The sequence below is a fragment of the Herpailurus yagouaroundi genome, unplaced genomic scaffold (genome assembly GCF_014898765.1).
Source record: "Herpailurus yagouaroundi ecotype Mexico unplaced genomic scaffold, PumYag 379, whole genome shotgun sequence".
NCBI lineage: Eukaryota > Metazoa > Chordata > Mammalia > Carnivora > Felidae > Herpailurus > Herpailurus yagouaroundi.
In genome coordinates this window covers 964,329-976,277 of record NW_024412596.1, presented here as the reverse complement: position 1 = coordinate 976,277, position 11,949 = coordinate 964,329, and the positions used below count along the sequence as shown (strand labels likewise).

Genomic DNA, 11,949 nt, shown 5'->3' with positions numbered 1-11,949 from the left:
CATGACTTTCATTTCCCAATCTGGCTGAATATGTTTCTGCCACCCCACAACTGTTTGGGCTCCTGCTGCCACCCAGCCCCTAAGAGAAGATAACTTTGTGTTTTTTATTTTAGATTCAGAAAAGTCAACCCAGGTTCTCCAAAGAGATGTTCACCAGAAAACGTAAATACACACATGTCCTCCTTCTGGCAAGGTGCGGTGTTGGGAGCTTGGGAGTCTCTGTCCTCTTCCCCAGTGCCCTGGGTTAGGGAAGGAAGGCCCAGGTCCCAGGACGTGTACACCCTGCATCCTAAAGGTGGCGGAAGGAGCAGCAGTCAGTATTTCCGCTGCCGGGGGAAGAGAGTACTCCCTGAGGACCGGAGTGGGGGGCTGGTGGGGCTGGGGTCCTCGGAGTCCAGGCTGAAGAGGTCCCTGCCAGTGCGAAGGATCTGTTCCTCCAGCTTTTTGTGCCGCTTCATGTCTGAGAGGACCTTGTCCAGGCGAGCCTCCCGTTTCTGGCTCCGGGCTGAGCTCCCTAGAGAAAAGTAAGGTAAGAAATGTGGATGGGAAACAGTGTGCACCAGACCTGTCCGGATGTTAACTAATACTTGCGGAGTTCATTAAACATAGAGAATTCCAGACCTCTGTCATGGAGGTTCTGAGGTTTAGGGCTCGGCCTCAGATGGGGTAAGCAGTGAAGGTCTGAACCACGAGAAGGGGCCAGTAATGTGCAGACCAGGGAAGGGTATCCAGGCAGGGGAAGGACAAGTACAAAGGCCCCAGGCAGGAGCAGGGAGGCCTGTTCAAAGAAGAGTATAGAAAGCTGGGGGAGGAGACTGAAAGATGTGCTCAAAGAATCCACTCACAGGCCAAAGTCATGAGGAGTGGCTTGGATCTCTTAGTTTAAATGGAAATGTCCTTGGAAGCCTTGGTGACCCAGGGAGTGGCAGAGTTGGGGGGGGGGGGGCCAGGGGAGGGGAGTTGCAGTGTATGGATTCTCTCTTGACATGCTCTTTCCTCCAGTGATGGAATCCTTTGGAGAATTTTAAACAGAGTAGTGACGTGATTTATATTTTAATAGGATCGTTCTAGTTGCTGAGAATGGAAGCAGGGAGACCAGTTAGGAGTCACTGCAAATATCCAGGCAAGAGAAATAATGGCTTGGATGTGGGTGTGGTATTGGAGGTGGAGAGTAGCAGATGAACTTGGAAACATGGAGGTAGAGAGCTAACAGAACTTGCTGCTGGCTTGAATGTTGGGGTAAGAGAAAGAGAAATCAAGAATGGCTCTAAGGGTAAATTCTAGGAAGGCACATGGGGTGTTAAATTGGGTCAGATTAGGAGATGTACGCGGAAGTAGAGGGATGAGGATCTAGATAATAATGAATTACCAGAAAGACCTGAACTTTTAGGGAGACAAAGATAAAAGGAATGGGGACCATTATAGAATTATTCGTGAAAGTTTTGTAAAGGAAGATAAGGTATCTATCCAAGCCGGAAGGAGGGCACCACTGGGTGAAATGCTCATTCCTGCAGCTACGAGTTGTGTAGCAACCAAGGCACCAAGCATAGGCCTCTTTTAAGCAGTCACTTTTTAGGTCAGTGGGAGTAGAGGCTCTTCACCACCCCCCGCCCCCCTTGTCTGTACCTGGGGTGCGTCTCCGGTCAATCAGGGAGTCCTTTGGTGTCATTGGCTCATCATCAAAGTCAAATTCTGTAGGCATGTGTGGTCTGGGAGAGGTGGACAGAGAGTGAAGGGTGAGGGTGGTCTCCCCCCCCCCCCCGCCCCCTTCTGTGCCAACACTTTCCATGCTCCAGGGTCCCACCTCCCCTCCCAATTTCCTCCGGGCATCAAAGGAAGCAAGCCCCAGGAACAAGGTGTAAGGGTGTGCCCTCACTTTTCCTCTTCCTCCTCTTTGGGCTCAGGCTCCTCATCGGATCTCTCCTCTTCACTCTGGGCCTCAGGTGTCGGTGGCCGGCGGGGCAGGATCTCAGCCCGAAGTTCCAGGGTACCGTGGGCAGCCAGAAGTTCATAGAGCCGCTGGATTTCGGAGGGGGGAGGCATCCAGGCCTGCCCATCCGCGGGCAGCTCCACCTCCTCATCACTGCAGGGCACGTACCAGTCTTCGGATTCTCCCTTGGCCTGCTCTTCCCCGTCAGCACTGGGGGCTTCTCCCTGCACCTCCTCAGCCCCGGACCCCTCATGCTCCGTCTCCTCCCGGCCTCCTTCCCCCTCTTCTTCGGCTTTATTGGCCGAAGCAGAGGGGCCTCCGGTATCCTCCACGGCCAGAGCTTGGAGGCCAGAGGTCACTTCCCCTTCTTCAGACAGAGGCGCCGCCGTGGTGGCCGAAATGTCTCCATGACCCCGAACAAGGGACATAGGCTACTAGGGGAGGGGCCTTGCGATGATAGGGGATGCAGGAGTAGTAAGCCGGGGCGGGGGGGGGGGGGGGGGGGGGGGGGCGCGGGGGGGGGGGGCTCCCGTCCCCCTCCCCCAAGGGATTGGGCTGCCCAGGAGTTTAGGAATTGTCTCTGCAACCAATCAGGCTCCAACAACGGTCCCTGCGACGAGACCGCCGGTTCCCAAGAGGGGGCGCTGAGTCCCCTCCGAGGACCCCGCCCCACGGATCCAGATCCGGTACTCCAAGATTCCCAGGGATCACCGGAACCACTTTCTGGGCCAGAGAGGGGCGGAGCCGCTCTTTACGCCTTCACACCGCCCCTCTCCACACCTGGATCCGACGCCCTCTCCCCACACCTCGCAGTTCCGCCACTTCAGCCGCCGTACGCACCTGGAGCTAAGACCCGCCTCCCGGGCTGCGCAGGGTCACAGTACGCAGGCGCACAGAGATGGCGCGGAAGGCTCCGCTCTAGCCAAAGCTACTTGGAAAAGGAAAGCAAGGGGAGGATTGCACATGCGCAGGTAGGCTCGGGCACAATTGGCTTCGGCCCACAGTAAAGATGGCCACCGGGTCGTCGCATGCGCACACCACCCAGTAGGTTCTGCCCGAAAGAGGGCAGTGCCACGGGCCCCGGCGGCGGCGGACAGACGTAAGGACCAACTGAGGCTTAGAGGCGAGTCTCATGCAGTCTCCGTTTATTGGTGTTTCAGACTCATGCAGCATCCGGCATACAAAGAGGGAGAATCTGTTTGATGTATCTTTTTTTTTTAAAGACTTTTAGTGTTCCCCCACGCTTTTTTTTTTTTTTTTTTTTTTTTTTTTTTTTTTTTAAGAAAACAAAACCCGCCAACTCCAAACAGCGTCATAGCTCGGTCCCCGCCTCCCTAGCGGACTGTCGCGTGCAACAAACCTCTCTCGTCCTCTTGGAAAATAATTATAGAGCTTCCCGCCCCTCATTCGCTCCCTGCATCTGGGAGCTTTGGATCTATTTCGGGGTTCTTTCGCTACAAAGCACGTGAATGACCCCAGTCCCGACGCCTTTAAGAAACTCGCTGACCGGGTTAAAAAGCCCAGGTGGGGCAGGTCAACTCGGGCTGACCGGAGAGGGTCAACAGCCACGCCCCTTCCTCCTCGCAGGTGCGTGTTCAGAACAGAGCTAGCAACAGTGCACGACACCCTGCACAAGTCCCCAGACAAGGCCTGGCTTGCCAGCTCTGCGACCCAGAGGCGCTCCGGGGGCGTCAGGACCTGGGTGGGCCCAGCAGAAAATAGTCGGAACCCAGGCTGGGGAGCCCTCCCCTGATACCGCTCCCCTCCCCCAGCCTGACCTACGTGCTGGAGTTTTTGCAGAGAAAACGGTGGCAAGAGGGAAGAGGAAAGGATCCTGAGGGGAGGAAGAAATGCTGAGGAGAGATGAGGCAGGAAGGGGGCAGAAGGTGTGAAAGGGGAAGGAGAGATGATACCGGGGAGAAGGAAGAAAGGAATGGGGAAATATGCCACGACAGTGAAAGTTGAAAGGGGGACACTGGGGCTGAGGTGCAGGGAATTCGGGAAGTTGGGAGGAGTGCAGGGAGGGTGAGAGCAGAGAGAGTTTGTGAGACCTTCAGGGAGATTTCCAGAAGTGCAGGGAGGTTTCCAGAAGTGCAGGGATAGGGAGGCCAAGAGGCTGGAGGGGATGCAGGCAGAAGTGCAGGGAGGTTGGAAACAGTGCAGGAAGAAGAGAGGCCTACGGTTGGCACAGGAGCCTGGCAGGATGCAGGAGCAGGAAAGAAGCTGGCTGTAAACAAGGCCGCTCAGGCTCCCTTGGTCCCTATGGGTGCGGGCCTGGGCCATCGATTGGGCTCCCCCCAGGGGAGGATGGGCCCAAGGCAGCTCCCAACAGGAAGAAAAATCTTGGAATGCGGGGCAGAGCCCCTCACTTATACACTGTGGGAGAGGAGAGGGAGGGACAGACAGAGACAGTGGGGGGGAGGGGGAGACAAGGAGAGACAAAGGAGAAGTAGGGAGGACAGACAGGAGAGAGCAGGGGTAGGGGTTAGTAAAGCTGCCCTTGCCAACCCTTCCATTCCTCCCAGCCTGTCCCAGACCCCCACTCACCGCCTAAGTTGATGACGCAGGAGGCGATGATGATGAGGACCCCCCCTACCAGCGCCACGATGCTTAAGAGCTTTGCCACGCGGCCCAGACGCTGGGCCCCATCCACGTCCCCCTGCTGCAGGCTGTTCCGGGACTGGGGTTAGGGTGAGGGGTGGGGCACCATGGCCCAGGTCAGGAGAAGGCAGCCCAGCAGGGATCAGGTGAAAGAGTTGTCCAGAGGAGACAGGCGGGCCCCGTGGACAGTGGTTAAAGGAGGAAAGAGGGTTGGGGAGGCAGGGGGAGGAGGGCACAGGTCAGCAAGGTGGTGTGAAACACGCCTTGGCATCCCTCCCACCTGACGGGGTAGGGCAGTGGTGGCTCAGACGGTAAAGTCCTAGGGAGAGACCGGGAAAATCCCCATAATTGGGAAGTGAGATCCATGCAGAGAGGAGAGGGGAAGACAAGGCTACTCCCGGGGTTCTGTCCAGGTGCTGGCAGGAAGCTGGGAGCCACAGCAGGCCTGGGCCAGGGTCCCATGGGGCTCACCATGACAGCATAAGCGAAGGCCACGATGTTGACAGGCCACATGGGGCAGAAGCAGGACAGGATGGCGAGGATGATGTAGTCCCGAGGTTTCTGGGTGCCTTCACCCCCCTCCACCCCAGACCCTGCCAGCTGGGAGCTGGGGTGGCGGCTCAGGCTACCTCTGGGAGATCCTGGATGCCCACTGTGAGCCCTTCCTAGTCGATCCTCCTCAACCAGCTGCTGCAGCACGCGGGGAGGAGCCCCATTGGCTGGGTGGGTTTTTGTTGAGGGTGGCGAGTGAGGCTGAGGGGCTGGGCCCTCTTCCCCATCGCCAGCCTGCAGGGGAACCACTGCCCCATTTTCTTGCTTTTCCCCCACACTCTCAGTCAGGACCTCAGGGGTGGGGTCCTCCTGGGTAGGGGGCTCTGGCTGAAGAGCTGACTTGGGGGTGGGCTGGGAATCTGGCTGGCAGTCTGGCTGAGGGTCTGACTGGGTGTCCAGCTGGGGAGCAGACTCTGAGGCTGGCTCAAGTGGGGCTGCAGACCCCAGATCAGACCCCTGGTCTGCAGTGGCCTCTTTATTTGCTTCTGGTTTGGGTGCCGGCTCTTGGTGTGCTTCTTTGGGGCTGGGGTTGGCATTTGACTCCCCTCCTGGACTTGAGCTGAGGTCTCTGGCCTGGGCTGTTCCTGGGGCCCCAGTTAGGGTCTCTGTGGTTTCTGGAACCAGTCCAGCTTTGGTTTCTGAGTCCACAGGGGCCCCAGTGTCGTCTGGGCCGGGCTGCAGGGCCTCTGGCTCATCTGGGACCCCAGCTGGGACCTGGAGAGGGCCAGTTTCGGCTTCAGAATGGCCAGGCCCTTCTCCTTGGGTTTGGGGACCCTCTTCTATCACCTTCATCTCCGAGACCTCAGAGCTGCTGGCTGCCATCTTGAGAGGGGAGAGAGGAGAGGACCTCAATGGAGTGGATGGAGCAGCAGAGACAGCAGCAATCCTGGAAGAGGAGGAGACAGGTTTGGTGTGAGGAAAGAGGTGGCTCTCGGCACTGCAGCCCGAGAGGGCTATGCTCCTGTCTTAGGGCCAGCCCTGGGCTGCCTCTGGGGAGAAGAAGAAAAGTTGGGGTTTCCTTTGCCTTAGGGTGGGACATCCCTGGGGAGGACTGCTCTGCTCAAAGTCTTCTGCTGGGAGGGCCCCGGGGAGATTAACCCTTTTGAAAACAGGACCCTCCCTATGGTCTCTTCCTGGGTCCACCCGTTAAGAGCCAGACTCTCAGATCCTAGCAGATGCCCCAGCACCCCAAAATCAACAAGCTGTGCAGACGCTCGTAACACTCCGACAGGCAGACAGGCACACTGGGCAGAGGACCGATACTCACATTCCACTCCCTCTGCATCCTCCCCTCCTCCCTGGGTGCCCCGCCGGTGCAGTTTTCTCACTGCGCGTCTGGGGCGCAGACGCCCCCGCCCCTCCCTGGGGGACCTGGGCATTTCCTCTGAGCCCCTTCTCAGCCCCTCTCTCAGGGATTCCCTCAACCCCCGGGGAACCGGCGCCTCCTCCTCCCATCGGCGTGGCGCGCCCAGCACCACCAGCCAGTCCGCCAGGCGCCCGCATTCCGGTGCAGCCCTCCCGGCGTCCGCCGTCTGTCCGCGCACTCCTACCCGCAGCCTCTGTCCATCCCCGTCTCACCTCGACGCCGGCTTCTAGACTGCTCCCGCTGCTGCTGCCACCGCCGCCCCGTTGCAGCAGCCGCAGCCCGGGAGGGAGCGAGTCAGCGAGCGAGGGAGGGAGGCGGCGGGTCTCCCCTCCCCTCTGCTCGTCCCCTCCTCTCGCTCCTCTCAGGTCCCCTCCCCTACGCTCCGCTGCCGCCGCGCACCGCCCCCGCCCCTAGCTCGCCTCCCGCCCCTCCCGGCCAGCCCCAGGGAGCCACGCGTGCCAGGCCCCGCGTTACCCGGGCAACCGGCCGGGTAACCACTCGCGCCCCCTCCCTACCCCTTCCCACGCGCGCCTCCTGGGGGTGCCCCCTTCCCAAGCCCGGGCCCCTCCCGCCAACGGTCACCGGGGGTCCTGGCAGAGGCAGGGGGCCGGGGGAAACCAAGAGGGGTCTGCGAGGAGACGGGACCTGTGAGACAGGCGGGACCCGGTGGTGGCACCCCAACAAGCAGAAAGAGGGGAAGGGAGATGAGGCAAAACTTAGGGAGGCTGCTCAGGAAGAACAGGGTGGGGTTTTAAGAGAGGGGAAGTCCCTCTACCCTCGAGGAAGCAGCAGCAGAAATGGGCGCTGGAAGGCCCCAGGGCCCCTGGAGCAGGACTCAGAAGGGAATTCCAGGGCAGAGGCTGCAGGGGCAGTCTGGAACAGGAAGGGGGCTGGGGCCGCGGAGCCCGCAAACGCAGAATGGGCCACGCCTAGGGTGAAAGGGACAGGTGGGGAGCAGTGCGGTTTTTCTTCTCGCCCTCACTGCTCCCAGTCCCGGGGCTGACTTCCCCCGTCCTTTCTGCAACTCCACCACCCGCCGTCACCTCTTAGGGCCTTGAGGGTGTGCAGGTATTCGGCGGGGGTCTCAGCAGCAGGCAAGGGGTGTGGATGGGGGAAGAGCAGCATTTCTGTCTGGTAACTGTTTGGGTTTCTAACCCAGGCGTCTTCAAACCTCCAGTGGCTATTCTGGGCCTGCCCAGATTGGGTATTCCCCGGAGACCTGGGAGTCCTGGAACCTGCTCTCCAGTCACTGGAGCCTCGGCCCCACCCTGGATCTGGACTGCAGCCACTGGTGCTGCCTCCGGTGAGGGAGGAGCCAGCGCCCCAGAGCCACGCTGGGTCGAGAGCAAGGCTGGGACTGACACCCGGCGGCCGGCGAAGAAACTCCTTGGGGGTGGGGACAGAGGGCTTGGTGAGAGCAACTCATCCAATCCAGAGCCAGAGCCAGGTTTTTATTTAAAATTTATTGTAATGGGGTCCGCGCAAAAGGAGGGGATGAAGGGTGGGGAACATGCAGGGGACACAGGAACACGATGACATGGCCAGGGCCACAGCTTCTGTCTTGGGGGAGAGGGATGAAAAGAAAAGGCCAGGGCTGGAGCTGGGGTGGAAGAGGGACGGGGGAGACACTGTGACTGCATTCCCCCCACCCCCAGGAAGCACCTCTAGTCCCTGGATCCCCCCGTTTACCCTGGCACCCTAAAATTCCATCTCTTATCCTGCCTCTGGCCCTAGTGGCTCCTTCTTTTGCTCCCCTTGACGTGTTTTCCCCTGACAGATTCTAAGTAGGACAATGTTTAGGGCCTGACCCCAAACAACCCCACCTTATGAAGGTACTACCGTTGCCTTCCCTGCTTCTGCCCCTTCTCCAATCTCACCTTTTCCCCTCTGGGACAGAATCTTTGATTCCCCTCCTTCCTCTCCTCCCTCCCCCTGGGAAAAAAAAAAAAAAAAAAAAAAAAAAGCACCAACTCCCCAGGGAGGGGCAGCAGACAGTAGTGGGGGGTGGGGGGAGATGGAAGGAGGAGAGCAAGGACCATCAAGGAGAAGGCTCACAGATCCCTGGAAGGGCAGGGCAGGGGGTTACAGAGAGGAGAGGGGGTGAGGGCAGTGGCCACTCCTGTCCTCTGCCACCCCTGCCCACTGTCCAGGGGGCTTCAACACAACCGAGGGGACAGGTGTTTGTGTGGGGTCAGGTCTGACAGGGAGAAGAGAGGAGCAGGAGAAACAAATCGTTAAAACCTAGCGAATTCCCCTAAGAAACATCTCTTCCTCCTTTCCTTTTGGAGGCTCCTTGGTTGGTGGGGAAGTAGTGAGGAGTTGGTGGGAAGAGAGGGGAAGAGGAGACGGTACCAAGGGACTTTCCTCCACTTTCCGCTCTCCCCGCCACCAACCTGGAGCTCACCAGGGCTGAGAGGGAAGTGGCTGAGAGCTCACGGGCACCCCCTCGGCCCCCGAGAGGGAGCCCACAGCTGTGGGGGGAGCCGCCACCGCTGCTGCCGCCGCCGCCGCCGCAGCTGCCGCCGCCGCCGCCGCCATAGGACAGACCTCACCGGTACCTGCACAGCGAGAAACACCAGGAGATCACAGTACAATCTGAAAGGCAAGAGCCTCGCCCCCTGCCCCAGACTCATTCCCAGACTCCCTCCCCTGGGACACAGCCGTTGCTCACTTCCTGTTTGGTCCCCAGAGGCCTCCGCCTGCATCCTTACCCAGTTGTCCTGAAGGGCCTTCCCTGTCCCCAGAAGTCTCCCTAACTTCAGTGATGGATGGGCATCCCTGGCCTTCCTGAGATCCCCTATTGGGCCCTTTGAGCCCCCTCGTCCCACACAACCCATCCCACCCCCCCCAGCCATGCCCCACGCCTTGCCTGGTGGGTGCGGGGGTCCCCCTCAGCAGGTGGGCTGTGGCTGGGGGGCGTCTCCCGGGACAGGGGGGGCGGCCCCCCCCCAGATGGGTCTGCATGTGGCCGGCCAGCTGGGCAGGGGTCTTGCAGTGCACGCTGCACAGCTTGCACAGGATGCGGTCAGCCCGCGGGGCCTGGAGCCCGTGGTCCTTCACCGCGTGGATGCGCAGGTATGCTGCTGTGGTGAAGCCTATTGGGGGGGGGGGTGGATTGGGATGGGGGATGGGGGGTCAGCCAGGTGGAGACCCCAGAGACGGGGCTGTTCTCCTAGGCTGGGGACGCCCTGCTCAGATGGCCCTGTCCTCCTCCCACCATATCCTTGGTAGCCTGGGGCCAGCTACTCTGTTGGGGGCTGGTGGGGCACATTCCCTCCCTAAGTTTGGGGCCTGTTGAGTGGTGTCAGCTTCCTAGCCTTGGTGCCCACAAAGCCTATTCTCCGTGGCTGGGGGACCTCTTCCGGGATGACAGCGCACTGATTCCTAGCCACTTGAAGAGTTGACCCTCAGCAGAGACGGCTGTGTCCCCTCCCTCCAGGGCCCCATACAGTCTCAGCCCAATTACTCCGTGAATATGTGAATCTGTTTAAAAGCAGCTTTTTCTGCTCCTGGGGCAGGGCGCGAGCTTGTTAAACCCCTGCCAACGCGCTCTGCTTGCCCCAGGAGCCGAAGAGCAGAACATGTGGCCACACAGCTGAAACCCTGGCTTCCAACCCTTGGGAACTGGCTCTTGACCACTCCTTCCCCACAGCAGTGAGTCCTGCTCCCACCCTCCCTACCCACCCCCAGAGACTGACTCTTCCGGGTAGGTCATCTCCTCCAGTCAACACCTCTCAAAACTTAATGAGGTTCAGTCCTCCTGATGTTGTTCCATTTGCTTCCTAAAGGGCTCTAGATGCCATGAGCTCTGGACTACAACACCTTTAACCCACGTCTGTGGAAGGGCCTCTGGCTTTGTCCCCTACCCGTTGTCCCTGGCCCTCCCAGCATCTTTCAGCATGTACCTTTGTTGCAGAGCTCACAGACATGGTGAGGGCCCTGGCTGTGCACCTTCATGTGGTCCGAAATGTAAGCCGAGCTCAGCATCTTGCCACACACATGACATGGCACCTTCTCCTCGTGTCGTACTGTGTGCGCCCGCAGTCGATCCTTCGTAGCAAAAGCTGCCTCACATTTCTGGGGAAGGGGGGAGGGGCGTGGGGGGTGTCAGGAGAGTTAAAGCTTTGGGGAGTGGGGAGAGGGGGGCAAGAGGTTAAAGGAAATCAGAGCCTTGGGGATCTTTGATCTGTAGGAAATGGGAGTGAGATGACAGGGTCTTGAAGAAGAGATGAGAAAATGGAGTGAAAAAGCAAAAAGGAGAGAGAGAAAAAGGGGGTCTGAGAGGCTGAGCTCAGACAGCTACAATGAGGATCAAAATCATGAAAACCGGGACAGGAGGCGGCGGGCTTCCTACCTCACATTTGAAGGGCCGTTCTGTTGAGTGCACTTGTCTGACGTGACTGTTGAGGTGATCCGGCCTGGGAACACGTTGGGGTGGGGGTTAGGGGCCTGGGGAGCGGACGCGCTCCCAATTCTACCCAACTTAGCACGACCGGCCTTTCCAAAGATCCCTGCCTTTTCGCCCCAGCCCAAGGCTTCGGAGAGCTGGCGCGGCAGGAAATCCCTCCCCCTGACGCAGGGCGGGCTGGTCCTCCTCCCACGCGAAGCTTTCTTACAACCGGAGGACCCACCTCCTTGGCTAAGTACCACCCCCTGCTCCCTGGAAACCCGGAGAGGCTTTCCTCCCTCCTCCCGGGGAGTGGCTCCCGGTCCCCGTCCTCACAAACCTCCTCCCTCCCCGCCAGCCAAGGCCAGGCCACCTCCGTAGCCGTCCCTCCCTCCCCACCCGCCCAGTGGGCGGCCGAGGCCCCGTGCACACCGGGAGAAGCTCTTGCCACAGTGGGAGCAGTTGTAGGGCTTGTGCACAGCGCCGTCATGTGAGCGCACGTGGTAGCTCATGCGGTCCTTGCGCTTGAAGCGCTGCTGGCACACCGGGCACTGGTAGGGCTTCTCGTCCGAGTGCGACAGCTTGTGTCGGTTCAGGTGGTAGACGTCGCGGAAGGCCTTGCCGCACATCTCACAGGCGTGGTTCTTCCGGATGCGCTTTCCCGAGGCGGTCGTGGTCACCACGCCACCCGCGGCCACGGCGGCCGCTCCGCCGCCCGCACCCGCTTCTCCCCCTCCCCCGCCGGCTCCGCTCAGCTGGGGCACGCTCAGGAGGCTCAGGGGCACCATGGTGGGCATCTTCATAGCACCCGAGGGGACCCGGCCGGCCTTGGCTCCCGTGTGGATGGCCTCGTGCCTCCGGAGGTTGTAGCCGTTCTTGAACTCCTTGGCGCACAGGGCGCAGATGTAGGGCCCCTTGCTCTTTGTTTTCTTCTCCAAGGCAGATGCGACCGGGGCCACGGCGACCGTCGAGGTTGGGGCTACGACGGCGGTGGCCGCGGCTGCGGCGATGGTGGCGGCAGAGACAGGGGGCGCGGCCTCGGCAGCGGGCGCCGACACCGGCGGGGGCGGCGGCGGGGGCGCCGGCGGCTGCTTCAGAGCCGCTGTGTCCACT

The 11,949-nt window shown here is 60.3% G+C and overlaps 3 protein-coding genes and 1 long non-coding RNA gene across 7 annotated transcripts; 1 reads left to right on the top strand and 3 right to left on the bottom strand.

Annotated features, from left to right (window-relative positions):
• Positions 1–90: 90 nt before the first annotated feature.
• Positions 91–2,759, bottom strand: PAGR1 (PAXIP1 associated glutamate rich protein 1). The gene is made up of 3 exons (XM_040463156.1): positions 1,877–2,759; positions 1,627–1,709; positions 91–514 (listed from the first exon to the last, which is right to left on the bottom strand). Exons 1-3 carry the CDS (start codon positions 2,356–2,358, stop codon positions 315–317), a joined length of 765 nt encoding a protein of 254 aa, XP_040319090.1. The 5' UTR covers positions 2,359–2,759; the 3' UTR covers positions 91–314.
• PRRT2 (proline rich transmembrane protein 2) lies at positions 1,976–6,746 on the bottom strand. 4 transcript variants are annotated; one of them, XM_040463154.1, is made up of 5 exons: positions 6,634–6,745; positions 5,003–5,969; positions 4,478–4,610; positions 2,771–2,858; positions 1,976–2,083 (listed from the first exon to the last, which is right to left on the bottom strand). In XM_040463154.1, exons 1-4 carry the CDS (start codon positions 6,648–6,650, stop codon positions 2,806–2,808), a joined length of 1,170 nt encoding a protein of 389 aa, XP_040319088.1. In that variant the 5' UTR covers positions 6,651–6,745; the 3' UTR covers positions 1,976–2,083; positions 2,771–2,805. The 4 variants fall into 4 exon arrangements, with proteins under 4 accessions (XP_040319088.1, XP_040319089.1, XP_040319087.1 ...); XM_040463155.1 differs by lacking the exons at positions 1,976–2,083; positions 2,771–2,858 and adding an exon at positions 3,059–4,306 and having other exon boundaries at positions 6,634–6,743; XM_040463153.1 differs by lacking the exons at positions 1,976–2,083; positions 2,771–2,858 and having other exon boundaries at positions 4,313–4,610.
• Positions 6,747–6,949: 203 nt separating this feature from the next.
• Positions 6,950–8,384, top strand: LOC121022194 (uncharacterized). The gene is made up of 2 exons (XR_005786854.1): positions 6,950–7,517; positions 7,609–8,384. It is a non-coding gene; the product is annotated as an uncharacterized LOC121022194 (long non-coding RNA).
• A 489-nt stretch (positions 8,385–8,873) lies between these two features.
• MAZ (MYC associated zinc finger protein) lies at positions 8,874–11,943 on the bottom strand. Its single transcript, XM_040463157.1, has 5 exons — positions 11,269–11,943; positions 10,804–10,867; positions 10,355–10,526; positions 9,319–9,544; positions 8,874–9,007 (listed from the first exon to the last, which is right to left on the bottom strand). Exons 1-5 carry the CDS (start codon positions 11,637–11,639, stop codon positions 8,998–9,000), a joined length of 843 nt encoding a protein of 280 aa, XP_040319091.1. The 5' UTR covers positions 11,640–11,943; the 3' UTR covers positions 8,874–8,997.
• Positions 11,944–11,949: the final 6 nt, after the last annotated feature.

Excerpts from the sequence above, each read along its gene's own strand:
- PAGR1 (XM_040463156.1), bottom strand. The coding sequence starts at position 2,358 with ATGTCCCTTGTTCGGGGTCATGGAGACATTTCGGCCACCACGGCGGCG. Across the intron at positions 1,710-1,876 it reads AAAGAGGAGGAAGAGGAAAA|ACCACACATGCCTACAGAAT; the intron begins GTGAGGGCACAC and ends CACCTCTCCCAG. Across the intron at positions 515-1,626 it reads TGACCGGAGACGCACCCCAG|GGAGCTCAGCCCGGAGCCAG; the intron begins GTACAGACAAGG and ends ACTTTTCTCTAG.
- MAZ (XM_040463157.1), bottom strand. The coding sequence starts at position 11,639 with ATGAAGATGCCCACCATGGTGCCCCTGAGCCTCCTGAGCGTGCCCCAG. Across the intron at positions 10,527-10,803 it reads AACGGCCCTTCAAATGTGAG|AAATGTGAGGCAGCTTTTGC; the intron begins GTAGGAAGCCCG and ends CCCCTTCCCCAG. Across the intron at positions 9,545-10,354 it reads CTGTGAGCTCTGCAACAAAG|GCTTCACCACAGCAGCATAC; the intron begins GTACATGCTGAA and ends CCCCCCCAATAG.